The 17285-nt window shown below is 27.9% G+C and overlaps 1 protein-coding gene across 3 annotated transcripts in view; it reads left to right on the forward strand.

The window, feature by feature from the left end:
• Positions 1-1099: 1099 nt before the first annotated feature.
• Positions 1100-17285, forward strand: part of LOC145187537 (fibrillin-2-like) — a 31962-nt gene continuing 15776 nt past the window's right edge. Inside the window, exons 1-28 of one of the 3 annotated variants that reach the window (XM_090076922.1) lie at positions 1100-1259; positions 3327-3657; positions 3787-3959; positions 5593-5697; positions 5833-6249; positions 6406-6531; positions 7253-7408; positions 7606-7692; positions 7771-7896; positions 8073-8222; positions 8358-8438; positions 8571-8693; positions 8784-8933; positions 9028-9735; positions 9930-10055; positions 12229-12354; positions 12492-12644; positions 13086-13286; positions 13446-13688; positions 14124-14264; positions 14355-14408; positions 14495-14611; positions 14992-15144; positions 15260-15562; positions 15712-15840; positions 15991-16113; positions 16242-16364; positions 16573-16824. In XM_090076922.1, the coding sequence (XP_089933048.1) occupies positions 3488-3657; positions 3787-3959; positions 5593-5697; positions 5833-6249; positions 6406-6531; positions 7253-7408; positions 7606-7692; positions 7771-7896; positions 8073-8222; positions 8358-8438; positions 8571-8693; positions 8784-8933; positions 9028-9735; positions 9930-10055; positions 12229-12354; positions 12492-12644; positions 13086-13286; positions 13446-13688; positions 14124-14264; positions 14355-14408; positions 14495-14611; positions 14992-15144; positions 15260-15562; positions 15712-15840; positions 15991-16113; positions 16242-16364; positions 16573-16824 (4816 nt within the window). In that variant the 5' untranslated portion in view covers positions 1100-1259; positions 3327-3487. Of the gene's footprint in view, positions 1260-3326; positions 3658-3786; positions 3960-5401; positions 5512-5592; positions 5698-5832; positions 6250-6405; positions 6532-7252; positions 7409-7605; positions 7693-7770; positions 7897-8072; positions 8223-8357; positions 8439-8570; positions 8694-8783; positions 8934-9027; positions 9736-9929; positions 10056-12228; positions 12355-12491; positions 12645-13085; positions 13287-13445; positions 13689-14123; positions 14265-14354; positions 14409-14494; positions 14612-14991; positions 15145-15259; positions 15563-15711; positions 15841-15990; positions 16114-16241; positions 16365-16572; positions 16825-17285 lie in introns of those variants that run through there. The other 2 variants (XM_090076924.1, XM_090076923.1) reach the window with 2 other exon arrangements.

Genomic DNA, 17285 nt, shown 5'->3' on the forward strand with positions numbered 1-17285 from the left:
AAGTGTTTATTTAAAAGAAACCACTCCAAAGAATTTTTTTTGGCTCTGATTAATCTGCTTTTGTAAATAGTGATTCTCAAATAATTACCAAAAGTGGAGGGGTGAAAAATCAATCCTAATTCTCCAATCGGTAAAATGTTGAGATTCTTGTGAGAGTTTTCTTGCAAATTTTATGAGAGTATTCTAAAATCCCACAACCAGATAAACAGCACAATGGTTTGCTGATATTTTATCAATACTTTTTTTGAATTTTTTTTTTTTTTTGTATACTTTTTTAAGTTAACTGTTACTTAAGATAAGAGAAGTGTAGCAAAGAAGGACTATTCTTCATAAACCGATCGATATTTCTGTTGTTTAATCTCTTAAATGACTTCAAAAGTTATGGGAAAATCTACAATTTTGAAATTATTGATATCATGCACGACGAAATCAGACAAAATAATTGTTTTAGATAAACACATAATGCTGTTTCTTATCTAACACACACTTTTTGATTGTAAAGTGTTTCTTTTTTCTTTTTCAAACAGACATTTATCACTTCGTTTTTTAAGTGGAATTGGATAAATGCTAAACAGTGCCAACCCATATGGCTGAACAAACCACACGTCAAAAAGTACTTTTTTGTCTTATACCTCTGAAAACTGATATCTTACTATTTATGTTCCGCTTTTTTATATTCCTCTTCAGTTATACTGAACTTCAGGTGTTTATCAATAAATAAATTTTAAAGGTACATTTAAAAACAATTTTGCCTTACAGCTTTCTTTTTTATAACCGTTTACTAGAAATCGACTGTGTCTTAGTGCAGTTAGTTACACGATACATAGTGTGAATTTTTTGTCAATTTGAATTTACTGCCACTGTTAATGGTAGCGTTAATAAAAGTCTGGAGGATGGATGAATTAAACGTAAGGGCTAACTTTTGACTTATTTCATAATCTTGTGTGTGCGTTAACGCTGTTTTTTGCATTCAAAGGTTGTAAAGGATTCAGTCTCTATAGAAAAAATCTAAGAAAGAACAAAACAATGCATAAATTTATAATCAAAATAGTGACGTTCAAATAAGGAGCGAAGTAACATCGCTAAGGAGTCTTGGGCTGAATCAAATAAAGCTTGTAAGCCGTATGAGTTGACTTAAGTATATCGCGTTTGTTTTATGATTTGGTTGTATTTGATATTGTGTGTAGAATAATACCAAACACTGTAGCCATCGATAAATTTTGTTCAGCAGACGTCACATAAATAGGAGATTAATGGAGGTAAGTGCATAATAATGATTGTAATAACTTAACCTGTCTTAAACTAAAGCAACTAATAGCATGTCATTATCATTGTATATTTAGTTAACAAGTTTTAAAATTTTTTATGCTCAATTCGTAATATGTGAGTTTATGGAACGAGTAATAAAGTTTTAAAGTTTTAACAGAACGTGTCCATTATCTTTAACCTAAAACTTTGTATCTGCTATAATTAGTATCTGCTGATAAAACTTGAGGAATAGTTTACCAGTTTTCTAATCAAATTTTTTTTTCTTTTTAAAAAAATTATGCAAAATGTAAACTGCATTACAATTTACCATTCATAATGGCAGCATGCAACTTTAAGATTTTATTTTTTTAGTAAGTTGTCTATTTCAACATAAAAAAGTGTAATTTGATCTGTTCTTATAATCCAAATTTATTTTCTCATAAAAAAAAAAAATAAATAAAAAAAATAAAATGAATGTAAAAAACAATAATCGATTTGCTATCTTAAGCAAATACTTTAAAAATGAGTCACAAAGAGTGGATTTGATTGGCTTAAATATCTGGAGTAACTTTACCGAGTATTTAGCTCTAAAATAAAATTACATCCGCTATAATGTTTTCATAAGATTAGAAGCTTTTTTGACTGTATGTATGTATGTATGTATGTATGTATGTATGTATGTATGTATGTATGTATGTATGTATGTATGTATGTATGTATGTATGTATGTATGTATGTATGTATGTATGTATGTATGTATGTATGTATGTATGTATGTATGTATGTATGTATGTATGTATGTATGTATGTATGTATGTATGTATGTATGTATGTATGTATGTATGTATGTATGTATGTATGTATGTATGTATGTATGTATGTATGTATGTATGTATGTATGTATGTATGTATGTGCAGGCGCGGATCTAAGGGGTGGCCATTGTGGCAATGGCCACATAGTTTAAATTTAACGGCAGCCATGTTAGTTTTGGGTTTTTTCTCTTAAGGAATATTCCTAAAAATTTAAATTTGTTTGCCGTAATTTACGGATTTTGGCTATAGAGATTCCTGCCATAGCCACAACGGTTCTTATTATACGTTACCGACGTTTTATTCAATCAATAAATGCCGTGAAAAAATATTAAAATATCGATTTTTTATCGTATCTTCAACCGTGAAAATAAAATTTGGCCACACAGTTACAAATTCTTGGATCCGCGCCTGAATGTGTATGTATGTATGTATGTATGTATGTATGTATTTCAAAATCAAAAAAGAACATATCTGCAAAGCTTTTGGTAGGAACTCAAATGAGATAAGTTCGGTAGACTAGTAACGAATTCATATTTTCAGAAATCACCTCTATATATATTCATATATAAGTCAAATACTTTGAAATGAAAAGTTTTAACATTAGAAAATTTATCGAGATCACGAAGATCACGAAGTTTTGAGGATATAAGATTGAAGCTTTAAATGATCACGAAATTGAGATCTATATTCCGTTTTTCTAAACAAAATATTTATGATGAAAAAAAACAACAACTAAAAAAGTCATTTTTCATGACATTTTAACATAAATAATTTTAAATGAGTTTCTAACTTTCATCCGTTATAAAGAATAAGAAAAATTTTTTATCAAAACCTTTCGGATTAAATAAAGTTCGTGAATTTGTTTTAACTTAATATTAGATGAGAAGTACTCAAGAAATTATTTGAAGTTCAGCTGAATTTCTGTTTTAAATTCAAACAAATGTTGTGGTTTTAAAGTGGTTGATTTATATCTTGGTTTATTTCTTTCTTAATAGAGTTATCAAAAATATTTCTGTTATATTCAAGGCATTTTCCAAATTTTATTTTAAAAGTATTTGTCTAAAAATAATTTGCGTAGTTTAAAGTTCAAGCAATTGGTATCTCTCTAATATTAACAATAAAAATAAAAAATGATAATAACTTATTACTTCATAAACAACGATGGAATTTATTAAAATAAGAAGAGAAAGAAAATTCCGTTCATACATTCGCAGTCTATTGTTTTTTTTGACTGTCATTATTTAGTTATTTTCGTCACGTTTCAGATAACTGGAAATCTGTAGTTCAAAAGTAAACTTAGCTACTTATTGCAAAACGCACCGCTCCACCTCGCCTATTCTTATTGAAAAAAGCACCGCTCCTCCTCGCCTATTCTTATTCTCTTTCTCGCCCGCTCTAATTCTTTTCAAAATCACAAAAAATTGTGATGTTGCAAGTTTATATAACTTGCGTAGCAACATTGTTTCTATGCAAAAATGTAATCTTAAATCAGTTTGAGTCAAATTTCGAAAAAAGTTGGAATGAATTTGGGATGGAGTTTGTTCCCAGACAAGATGTCTCACAACGTTTCTTCTCCAGCCCGGCTTTCAATTTAGGGTAAATATGTCGCTACAATTTTTGTTGCCACATTTAAGTGGCAAACAAACCAATCAATATTTTTTTTTTTTTATTTACTTTGATCAATGTCCAATGGATTTTTCAATTTTGAAACAATATATTATTCAGCCCAAACAAATGTCAAGGAGGTTATGAATGCTGTCCAGGTTGGTCATTGAATCCTTCAACGCGATTATGTACAGTGCCAACTTGCAGAAATCCATGTGGGTTTGGTATTTGTCGAAGCCCGAATTTATGTCAGTGTTTAACAGGTGGTTTTGGAAGTGTTTGCAATAATGTAGGTAAGTGCAAATTTATTGTATAAATAGTTACTAAAAAAAGGCAAAAAGGAATAACTATAGTTAATTATAATGGACACTTCTTTAAAGAGTGCAGGAGGAAAAAGAAAAAAGATTTTAGTTTTTTGGTTTACGAAACAAAAACACAACCTACTTATTTATTCCTCTAATTATTTATAGGCTTAAAAGCTGTTGAGTTTATAACCCAAGTTTGGAGAATTTAAGGGGATAAATATGCGAGTGACATGCGCGTTCTTCTGTTTAGTTTGTACTTTTTAGTGCGCATCCGCGTGCTTTTAGAATATTTTGTTAGTGTAAGTTCAGTTTTCTTTGAGTTCTTGTCATTGTTTTTAGAAACTTTACGTTTGATTCTGGTTTAAATGAATTAGGGTCCGTTTCCGTTTAGTTCATATTCTGCATCTGTCAGGTTGAAATGTGATTTTTATGAGTTTCTTGATCTTGATCGTTTTTCTTTTCAACAAAGACCCACCAGATCCTTTTTTCTTAGAGTATTTGTGGCTGGTATCGCGAAGATAACTCAAGTCAAATACTATGCTAGGCTAGGGTAATAATAGGCAAGGATGATCTTAGTAATACCAGATTTCAGGAGGTCTTTCAATTTTCTTACCAATATTCACATCAACCTTATGGCTTGTTGTTTAATGCCTCGAAATTTATCATTGGTGTGATATAGTGTCATTTAATCACCCGTAAAGCTTTCTTTTCCAATATTCTTATTGTTATCAGAACCAAAACTCTATTAAATACAAGTATGTATGTTGTATATGTAGATATGTGTGTGTATACATATATATATACATATAACTTGCATGTATAACTTTCTGTTGGCATAATAGAATACATATTAGTTTTTATGCCAACAGAAAGTTTTTTCCAATTATTGCTAATATGTAAATAATATTATGTTGTATAATAAATAAAATTAACTTTTCCCCACCCCGTTCTCAATTACGAAAGATTCAGGTGCTTTTACTTTGGTAATCCTGATGTGTTCTGCAAAAACCTTTTTTTAAATAAGACCTTTGTGAATTATGTAATCTATAGCGTAGACTGCATCGTACATTTTGAAAACCTCACTTCATCAAATGATTTTTCAAAGCTCGTTTCATGAAATGATTTTACTTACCTCACTTCATTAGATGATTTTTAATATATTGGAAATTAAAGAAAAACACGCTTTTAAATGTTATTTTTGTTTTTAGCAGCTAAAAGTTAATCTTCATAGCAAACTATTGCGAGATTCTCAATCTAAAGAAAAAAATTTTTTATACAAAAAAATTAATTACTAGCAAGCACAGACTATAAAAAATAATCACAGTTAATTTAATCAGTGGATTTTTAAAAAACAATTTTTAATCTTTCTTTTTTTTATCTCGATAGTCTTAAAAACAAAAATTTCGTGTTGTTTTCTCGAAAGACCAAACAAAGACACGTGCTTTAACTTTTAAAATGACGCTTTAAGCTTGCATATTTTCGACGCTTTAAGCTAGTACTATTCTCTTACTGATGGGAAAAAAGATTCATTGACTTGTGTGTATGTAAATATATTTTCTGTATGTATTAAAGTTGTATTAGTAATAGTTTAAAAACATTTGGTAGTACATGTTTTAAATAGGAAACGACCAGAGTGAATGTCAAGGCAGATGTATGAATGGAGGAAAGTGCGAAAATGAACAATGCGTTTGTAAGCCTGGATATGTAGGACTCAATTGCGAGCAGCGTAAGCTTTACTTTATGTTATTATGTTAATGGTTTTCTGTTTCTTGCATACACAGACCTATATAAGGAACCACATAAAGATGTAGAGGTAGTAATACATATACAAATACTAAATTTTATGTATACAACTTTTTAGCAATTTGTGAGCAACCATGTTTAAATAATGGTCGATGTATTGGTCCTAGTCGCTGTGCATGTCCATATGGTTATGCAGGTTTTAGATGTGAGGAAGACTATCGTGTAGGTCCATGTTTTACACGTGTTGAAGATAATATGTGCAAGGGACAATTGGTTGCAGTAAAATGCACACAAGAATCATGTTGTGCAACTGTGGGAGCTGCATGGGGAGTCCCATGTTCAAAGTGTCCTGAAAAAAGAGATTGTAGTAAAGGATTTTTTAAAGATCCACGCACTGGAAAATGCGCTGATATTAACGAATGTCGAGGTATTCCTAACATTTGCGCTATGGGAACATGCATAAATACAGATGGTAGTTATCATTGTGAATGTGGAACTGGAAGAAAATATAACTCTCAGAATTTTGAATGTTCTGGTATGTATTTCAATAATAAAATGATATTAAACTGCATTAAAGTATTATTTTACCAGAGTATATTGATTAAAGAAGTTAAAAAAAAGTCACATGTATTTATGCATGAATATTCCATATTTTTAGTTCAAATGTTTTAAGTTTAATTGTTGTGCTTAGATATTGATGAATGTAGTTTAAGCAGTGGTTTGTGTGAATTTGGAAAATGTGTCAATATTGATGGAAGTTTTAAATGCATATGTAATCCTGGTTACAAAGCTGTCTTGGATGGAAAACGTTGTGTCTGTAGGAATTCTTTATTTTTATTTGGATAATTTTAAAATTGTAAAAGTGTTTCAGATTTACTTTTTTTTATTGTAAAAATTAATCCAATATTTCTATAATTATTTCTATAATTGAGTATTCAAGAAAAAAAAAAAAAATTATTTTTGGCTTTTGACAATATATCTTTCATATATACCATACCAGAATTAAAGGATTTTATTAAAAAGATAAAATCCTTTAATTCTGGTATGGTATATATGAAAGATATATTGTCTTTTATTTTATTAAAAAGATAAAATCCTTTAATTCTGGTATGGTAAAACTTCATTATGCCAACCTATGGAAATTGAACCCAATATGCCTTCAGAGCTAAGTTTTATCATAAGATATATATTGGACGTAATAAAACTATTCAAGTGTAATTGCAGTGTTAGATTTTTGTTTTTGTCAACAGTGATATGTTTACTACTTACTTTATTATAAAGATTTATTCTAAAAATTTATTAACATATAAATACCATATAAATTCTTCTAAATTTATTAACATAACATAACAATAAATACATATTGTATATATATATATATATATATATATATATATATATATATATATATATATATATATATATATATATATATATATATATATATATATATATATTATAAAGACATTATATATGTTTATTTATAGTTGTTATAAATATCTATTATATATACATTTACTATATATATTATTATATAGCTGATGAAACAGCAGTTTCTAACCAATGTTTTTCAAAATTCAACAATGGCCAATGCTCATTATTACTATTTAATCAAACATCTAAAAAAGAATGTTGTTGTGGAAATCCTCAAAGAGCATTTGGATTATGCAATGTATGTCCTTCAAAAGGGCAAGGTATTGTATATTTTTAGATAATAGCAAAATTTCTTTAGATAAAATAATTATTCTCTTTTTTTTTCCTCATCTATTTGGCCAATCTGAATAGTTCTATGGTAAAAATTTTATTCAAATAACAACTGCTTTTATTTTGTTTTTGTTTTTTTTTTTATAAAAAAAAACTAAAGAAAATAAGGATTTTTTTAATTTTGTAGAAGCTTATCGTGCACTTGGATGTGCAGATGATGAAGGCATCATTGGATCAATAGGTGATGGGAGAGATGAAATTGCTGATGGTGAAGGTTTGTCAGTGATTTATTTATATGTGATTAGGATTTAGTTAATTTACAAAAAAAGTAAATTTTTTTCATTTTACATAGAGATAGATATATGTGAGTCTAATAAAAGATTATGTGAATTTGGGCGCTGTGAGAAACATCAAAATAGTTTTAAATGCATTTGCAATATTGGCTATATTGCAGTTAACAATGGGAAAAGATGCCAAGGTATACTTTACATTTTCTGGTCAGTTGTAGTGCCTGACCATAGTTCATACTTGACCTTGAAAGGAAAGGTCTAGCTGGTTGATCACTAAGCAGTGGTTGCTTTAAAGATTTTGCTGATAGACTAAAATTTTAGCATTTTTTTAAACTTCTCTCATGTCAATGAATTTTTATTTCAGTTATTGATGCATTTGATACTTGTTATATGGAGTTTAATGATGGAAAGTGTGTGACTCCATCACCTAATCAAAGTTCAAAAAGAGAATGTTGTTGCTCTAATCGCAAGCAAGCATTTGGATTTTGTAATCAATGCCCTGAGAAAGGAACAGGTTTAGATTATTAAATTTTTGAGGTTTCTTGTATTTTTCTTTTATTCCAAGAATATTTATTAAAATGAGACCAAAAGATGTGAATTTATTGATATTGACTTTGCTTTATTTCTTTTTTTCCTTCTTACTATTAAGCTGAGTACCGTTCACTGGTTTGTGAAGATGATGGAGGAATTATTGGTCAAGGAGATGAGCAAACTGAAATTACTGAAAATGGTAAAAAAAAATTTTAAGATTGTGTATTCAGAGAATATTTTTTTTTTGTTTAATCTCACATTAGCTGTCATTTTAACTCTATTAGTTAATTAATTTTATTGTTCTTAGGCATCTATTGAAATTTTTTTACAGAAAACATTTGTAAGGTAAAGAAAGACTTGTGTAAGTTTGGAAAATGTGAAAAAGTGGGTTTGAGTTTCCAATGTAAATGCAATGATGGATATAGATCATCCGACAATGGGAAAAAATGTGTTGGTAAGATTCCATTCTCTTATAGCTCTTGCTTAGTTAAAATTATTTATTTTTCATTTTTGCTTGATAAAGAATGGTTTTTAAATTATATAGCAGTTGAAAAGTATGCAGTTTGTTATCAAAACTTTGATAATGGAAAATGTACTGTGGCTTCAAAGAGAGAAGTTTCACAAAGACAATGCTGCTGTGGAAATCCAGGGAGGGCTTTTGAATTTTGCAAGCAGTGTCCTGCAAAGGGAGATGGTAATTCTTTTAAAATGAGATTTATCAATTTTCAATTTAGTTGAAAAGCTCTTTATTGACAAGGGTGTTTTGTATTGTTTTTTTTAATTTTTAGATGCTTATAAGGAACTTGGTTGCTCTGATGACAACATATTTGAAGATAAGGATGAAGACAAGCTACCTGGAGATAAAAATAATGGGAATACTAACAGTGTAGACATTAACATTGGATTTGATAGCAGCAATAATAGCAGCTCCACAACAAATATTAATAATGGTTTTGAAGTTAATAATGAAACTTATCTTGTTGGCAATGGTGAAGATGGTGATACACAATGTGAAGATATATTTTTATCTAATTGTGACAATGGGAAATGTGAAACAATGAATGGCAAGTATAAATGTTTTTGCAAGTATGGTTATGAAAAAAATAAAAATAATTACTGTGCTGACTTAAATGAGTGCAAGAAGTATGATGGGTTGTGTCATGGTGGAACTTGTGAAAATACTCCAGGAAGCTTTAAATGCAAATGTCCTGAAGGTCATGTTCAAAGTCCTGATGGTTTTGCTTGTATGGATGTGAATGAGTGTGAGAATTCTAGTACTTGTATTAACGGAGTCTGCAAAAACTTTCTTGGTACTTTCCAGTGTCGTTGCAATGAAGGATATGAATCAGGATCAACAGTCAATATATGTGTTGATAGAAATGAATGCTTAACACCTGGTGTTTGCCCAGGTGAAAGTAAATGTATAAACACCAATGGAAGCTATATTTGCCAATGTAAGGAGGGCTACTATGCTCAAAGTGATACTACTTGTGTAGGTAAAAAATATAATTTTGTTTCTCAGAAATTTATACTTATCATACCTTTTTTTTTTTTTTCCCAAATAATGTACTTATACTGAAAATATATTTTTTTTTATTACTGCTTTTTGGCTACAACTGTTTGCTCCAGCTGTTTTGCTTTTTGCAAATATTATTTAGCCATAATACAGTTATAGAGTAAATTTTTATAGATATTGATGAGTGTCGAATTATTGAAAACTTATGTTCTGGTGGTCACTGTATAAATATAGGCGGTTCTTTTAAATGTATTTGTCCTGCTGGCTATGAATTATCTGCTGATGGAAAATCATGCAAAGGTATCACTTCAAAAAATCTATTAACTAAATAACAGTTTATCAATTAAAATCAGATTTTTATGTCACCATTTAAATATCTGAATTTTTTACATAGCAAGTCCCAACAGAAACGAGTTTATTAATAGTTTTTAAACGAGTTTATTAATAGTTTTTTTCAACTATTAAAGAAAACAAAAAAATATTTAACAATATTTAACCAAAAGAAAAAAAATTTGATACTTTACCATATTTAGAATTTAGTTGCAATTCATTTGATACTTTACCATATATTAGACTCTAACAACAATGTTTATGGTTGCTGAAAAGTATGTGTTTTGTTTAGTATATTGAAGTATGTCTCATAAACTAGTATGCAGAAGTCATACAGTTTAAAATTTATGTATATCTAAGTGCATTTGATGTGAGTTGAAAAAATCTGTTTTTGTTAAGATATCTAAGTACATTTGCTGTGAGTTGAAGAAATCTGTTCTTGTTAAGATATTTTTTTTAAATTGTTTTAATTTCTCTTCTTTTAACAAAAAAAAAAACAAAAAAAAAAACAAGTTTATTAAAATGCTAATGTTAACTAAAGAAGTTAGAAGGTATGAATTTATGTTAGAAGAAATTTCCTGGATATTAGAATCCTAATGCTTAAAATTAATACTTTATTTCTTAAATGTTAAAAACTTAACATACTTATTTTGTGTTACACATTTCTCTAAAGCCGTATATCATAATCATTTTTTTTTAGCATTAAAAAAAAAAGTTACTCAATAAAATTTTACTTTCAAACAATAATTTTGTTGTAACTTTCTTTATAAAACTTTAAATATTTCTTTATAAAACTTTAAGTATTTCTTTATAAAACTTTAAGTATTTCTTTATAAAACCATTAAATTCAAAAATTGAAAGCATACAAGTAACCATTCTCTGAATTAATAAAATATTTTATTTTTTTTATTCTCAAATTTTAGGAAACTAAGGACTGATAACTCTGTTTAATGGGCAATAAAATGTGTGTTGAACCAAATTGTTTGTTGTTTTTTTTTCTTAAGGAGCTTGAACATCCTACATGCAACTGAAATTAATTGCTTCTACATTAAAGTTGCAATAATTTTTTCTCTTATAAACATTTTCTTTAGTTATTCTTGTTCATGACTTGATATGATACAATTAATAGTTTTTATTGTGTTCAAGTGATCATGGTACTTTATAGAAAAGTAGGGTTTTATTTCAAGATTTTATACAAGCCTTACATGTTGAGCCATCATGAAATTGAAATAATGCATGTTACTTTAAAATTAGTTTGTTGATGAATTTTACAAACTGTGTGATACAGACTTGGTTTAAAGTTTACAAAGCACTGAGTGCTGCAACTGGTAAAGTATATGATAAAAAAAATTTAATATTTGAAAATGGTAACCTTTGTTTAATTGAACAGTTTGTTAAAATTTACTTATTAAGTACTTCCTTACTTTTGTTAATAGCTAATTGAGTATTTCAATCATTTCAATCATATGGCTTAATATAAAAATGTTCACACTACCCTTTATTATTCTTAAATATACACAAAATTTTGATAGTTTATTTTGGTGTTTGCTACAATGAAGACATATGACATAAATTCTTGACTGGCTGTAATAAGAGCAATATGCTATTAAAAGCTGAATTTAAAACTTTATAGAAAGTTGCTTTATTATTTTGTCTTGTTCAAAAACATTATTCTTTTTAGCATTATTAAAGTCCTGTATAAGTAAAATAAATGTAAATAAAAAACTTTCACATGCTTGTTACAAAAATATCTTCCTTAAGCATAACTTTATGTAGTATTATATTTTTATATTGTATTATGCTTTTTTAAACTTTATAGTACAAATGTTTGCTTGATATTAATATACTTTTGCCATTATACTTACATCATATATATTTTGAAGCTATTATGGTTTTGATTGAGCAATCATTATAAAGTATTATAAAAAGTTTAAATCTTAAGTTTAAAATAATTCTGTAAATTAATTTTTTTTTTTAAATGCAATTTTCAATAGTAAGCATTAATTCACAAAAATATATTCACTGTTTTAATTTGTATTTTTTAAATTTCATAATATAAATAAATATAGCTCTGATATCCACAACTGGTTAAAAGTTAATCTTTGTTACTATTGATACTATTGAAATTTATTGTTACTATTAGATCGTGATGAGTGCAGCTATTTGCCAGATGTTTGTTCTGGTGGTCAGTGTGTTAATGGGCCAGGAAGTTATCGCTGTAGTTGTAATTTTGGTTTCAGAGTTTCAGAATCAGGAACATCTTGTATTGGTACAGTACTTACTTTTCATATCACTTTTTTTTTTAACTTATTTTTAATTAATTTTAAGAATTTGCAGTGTATAGTTCCTAATTGGTAGGGTATGGCTCTCTGCTTAAAAATTAATTTTTGTTTTCTATAATGGCAGAGACTCGCATTGACAAGTGTTTTGCAAGCTATAATGGACTTCAATGTTCAAAACCACTTTTAAATGAACTCACAAAAGTGAAATGTTGCTGTGGTATGGAAAATACAGGAATTCGAGCTTGGGGAGCTAATTGTGAATCATGTCCTAAAAAAGGTGATAACAAACTTCTTTTAAAATACTTGGTAGCATGAACTAAAAGCAATTTTATTTTACAAATAAATTTTTGATAAAATTTTTTGTTCTTAGTGATTAGTTCAGTGTAGGAAGTTTAACATAAGAGTATACTTTGTAGACTTAAAATAAAGAGTGTGCTTTGCAGAACTTTAGAGAGTTTGTATCTAATGTTACTTATTGATCTTTTTGCTTCTTTTGCTTGAAAAAACCAAAAAGTATACTAAAATATTTATCAGTTGGTTCCTTTTCTTTTTTTAATTTATATCAAAATTACAAAAACAATTTGTTTATTTTAAGATAAAGCTGATGATAAGATATTGTCTAGATCTTTATCTTTATTTCTTTAATTTTCAACAAACTATTTATACTTTATACTTATTATGTTTGGTTTTATACTATAGTAATTGGATTTTTTCTCAGGGTCTGCTTATTATGAAAAACTCTGTTTACATGGATCGGGATTGGATGATGATGGGAAAGATATAGATGAATGTAAAAATAATGCTGGGCTTTCTATCGGAATTTGTGACCATGGAAACTGCAGTAATTTGATGAGAGATTACAAATGCATTTGTCAAAATGGATTCACCAACAGTATTGACTCAAATAAAGTTTGTGAAGGTTTTACTTTATTTTTATTTTTCTATTTCATTACATTATACAATGGTTTTTAGTTGAGTTATAAAACTAAAAGTAATGCATTAAGTATTCACCTTACATAAATGTTATAGTTAATATTTAAAGCATTGATTTAACTTTGGTTATTGTTTTTTTCTATAGATATTGATGAATGCTTAGAATCAAATATATGTAAAGGTGGAAAATGTACAAACACATTGGGTAGCTTTAAGTGTGTATGCCCTACAGGCTATCAATTTATGAAAGAAACCAAAGTATGTGAAGATGAAGATGAATGTTTGGCAAACCCATGTCTTGGTGGTAAATGTATCAATCTAGGAGGATCCTTTCGTTGTGAATGCCCTCCAGGTAGTTACTATGACGAGAAAAGAAGATTGTGTAAAGGTATGTTTTCACATTAACAGTTTTTAAAAAATATTTTAAAAAGTTCTGAATGTTTCTAAGAATTCTTTATGGTAGAATAGATTAATAAATTAATAGATTGCTGGTTTTTTTCAGGTTGTAGTTGTTAAAAGCTTTTAGGTTTACATATTAATTATTTCTAAGATTTCAAATGATCAAGTTTTGTTTTAATGATTTAATTTTACTTAATTGTGATTAAATTTTATTAAACTTTTCTTTTTTACCATCAAAATAGTTCTCTTTTCAATTCTGAAACTAAAGTATCCATTAAAAATCATTTTCTAGACATACCAAAATAATAACTCAATAAGATAAAAATGAATTACCTCTACTGATATGTTCTTAACCATAACAAAATTAAACAAAAAATAATTAGAGATTCAGATTTATTAATGGATTGTTTTATTTGATGTTAAGATAATCGTGAAGGAAATTGCTATGTTTATAATGATGTGGAAAGTAAATGTGAAAAAATAATTGGGTCATTTCTTTCAAAGTCTGAGTGTTGCAATGGACTAGGTTCTGCATGGGGTAATGATTGTGAAAAATGTGACTCAGGTATTGATGGTTTTTGTTTATTTGTAATATTCTTGTGCATTAACACAAAATACTAAAGTTCTAAATTATATAACTGATTTCATCTATTAGACTCAAGCTATGGTTGCAAGAAAGGTTACAAACGTGTTGGTGCTCAATGCATTGGTTAAGTTCTTAAAAATATGTAATTTACATTTGAATTTACTTGTATATCAGAAAAATAAAAAATGTGGAAAAAACTTAACATTTAGATATTGATGAGTGTAAATTTTCAAGTGCTTGTTATAATGGACGCTGTGTTAATTATGAAGGCAGTTATCGTTGCATATGTCCGACAGGTTACAAACTTGAAGGAAATCTATGTAAAGGTATCTACTGTTTATTATGTAAAATCAATATACTTATAACTATAATGAGTATTATAACAAGTTTAAACATATAAATGTTTGCAATCAGTATCTAAACTTTGACAAATTGTAAAGTTTTATTTTTGTGTATATCCAATCATGAAGTGCATATATATATATATATATATATATATATATATATATATATATATATATATATATATATATATATATATGCACTTCATGATTGGATATACACAAAAATAAATTCTTTTGTGTATTATATTTTTATGTATATATGCCATATGCCATTATAAAATATTTTTATGATGATACATCTATCCATAAAAACAACTTTATTACAGAAATCTTATCAATACCTTTTTTGATTAAATATTTAGATATGAGAACTGGTGTTTGTTATCGTAGCATAGCAGAGGGTCAGTGTAGCATGGCATTAGCAGATGCAGTATTTAAGAAATCCAACTGTTGTTGCTCTGCTTTTTCACGTGCTTGGGGAAGTCCTTGTGAAATTTGTCCATTGAAGAATACATGTATAAAAACATACTTTCTAAGTTACTTTTTTAAATTTTTCTAATCGTTTTTATTCAAAAAATAAAAACAAAAAAATAACAGCATCATAAAAGTCCATCAATTTAAATTTTTTAGGGGAGCATAAAGAACTCTGTCCAAAAGGTGAGGGTTTTGATGAAAATGGAGAAGACTTGAATGAATGCAACATGGCTGATATCTGTCAAAATGGTCAATGCATTAATACCCAAGGGTCATATCGCTGTGTATGTAACTCAGGTTTTGATGTTGATGCTACTGGGTCCATCTGTGTTGATGTAAATGAATGTGTAATCTCAAAAGGAATTTGTGGACCTGGAGAATGTGTTAATACAATTGGTTCATTTCGATGCAGTTGTCATGAAGGCTTTCGGAATGACTTCATGTTAGAAAAGTGCATAGGTGTGTTTTTTAAACTAAAATCTTCAAAAAATAAGTTGTTTTTTTAATGAAATATTTGCTGGTATTCTAAGAGGACTTTCTTAATAGGAATATTAAAAAAAAAGACCCATTGGAAAAATTTTACTTTTTTATCAAATTTAAATTTTAAGATATCAATGAGTGCCTAGAAGGAAATCCATCCCCTTGTCAAAGTGGAAAATGTATTAACACACCAGGATCTTTTCAATGTGATTGTCCCTCTGGCTTGAAAACAACTGGTGCATCTAGTGCTTGTGAAGGTAATCTTTTACAAAACATTTTTCAAATTTTAATTCAAAAATTAAAATGAAATTTGTTTAGAAAAAAAAAGATAAAGAGAGAATATTTGAAATTAATTGAAATTTTAAAATAAACAAGAAAAAATGAGGGCTTACTATTTTATTTATTAGATATTAATGAATGCGAAGAAGTTGGTATTTGCCAAAATGGCGTTTGCCAAAATTTTATTGGTGGTTATCAGTGCAGTTGTTTAACAGGGTTTAATTCAAGTGCTGACATGCTGCAATGTCATGGTTTGATCTCTTTGTAGTTTTTAAATCATAGGTTATTTGATTACAGTGAAAAGTCATATTTAACAATAGACATTTCCTTGATGATGACTTTATCTACATGAAGGTTCATTTTTTTTTTTAACTGAAAGACGTGGATGAATGCAGTAAAAACAATGGTGGCTGCGAGTTCTTATGTTCAAATACTCCTGGTAGTTTCCAGTGTGGTTGCCAACCTGGGTTTGAATTACTTGATAACAAAAGAACTTGTGCTGGTAAAGATTTAAAAACTTTGAAATAAAATTGATTAATTTAAATATATTTCTAGAGGTTACCTTATTACTTTTTTAAATTCTTTTTATTTGATGATAAATAAACATTGATTAGTGTTTTAGAATAAAAGTATTGAATAAAAGAATGCTTTTTTTCGTTTTTTTTACTTTTTATGTCAGATTAATTAAAAGTTTTTTTACAATATTTCAGATATTGATGAATGTGAAAGAGGTACACCTTGCGGAGAAGTAAATACTTGTACAAATATTGTTGGTGGTCATGTTTGCACTTGCAGTACGGGTTATCGAGCATCTTTAGATACAAAAAGTTGCATTGATATTGATGAGTGTACAGAAGGTGAAAACATTTGTCAAAATGGAAATTGTATTAATACCTTGGGTTCATTCTTGTGTAGTTGTCAACTTGGATACAAGTTAGAATTGAATGCTATGAGTTGTATTGGTAAGTTGTTTTTTAAATTAAGTAATTAAGATGTTTAATGAGTTCCAAAAATAAAAATGCATAATGGTCATTTTTTTAAAAAGTTTGTTGCCATACTCAAGCTGTAAGCTCCTAACTTTTAAAAGATTTTGTGGATAAAATCTCTTTTAAAAGATTTTGTGGATAAAGTCTTACTTTTAAAAACCACAATATCGAAATGCACTAATGTAAATATTAAAAGGTGTTCTATTATTTATAACTTTACAACTGATTTTTTGACAAACAAAAAATCAAGAAAAGACAATATTTATTTAATTCAAATCATTTTACAAGAAATAAATGGTAGTCTGATGGTGCCCAGATCTTTTGAACTTATTGGATTATGGTAATAAGTTCTATTCAATAATTTTTAGCAAGTAATCAAACTTAAAGTTGGTTTTGGATTATCATGGTGAAAAATTACTGTTTCACAATTGACCACT

Source organism: Hydra viridissima, unplaced genomic scaffold (assembly GCF_058129835.1).
Source record: "Hydra viridissima isolate aposymbiotic clone 2 unplaced genomic scaffold, HvirCarnegie_v1 scaffold_1, whole genome shotgun sequence".
Taxonomy (NCBI): Eukaryota; Metazoa; Cnidaria; class Hydrozoa; order Anthoathecata; family Hydridae; genus Hydra; species Hydra viridissima.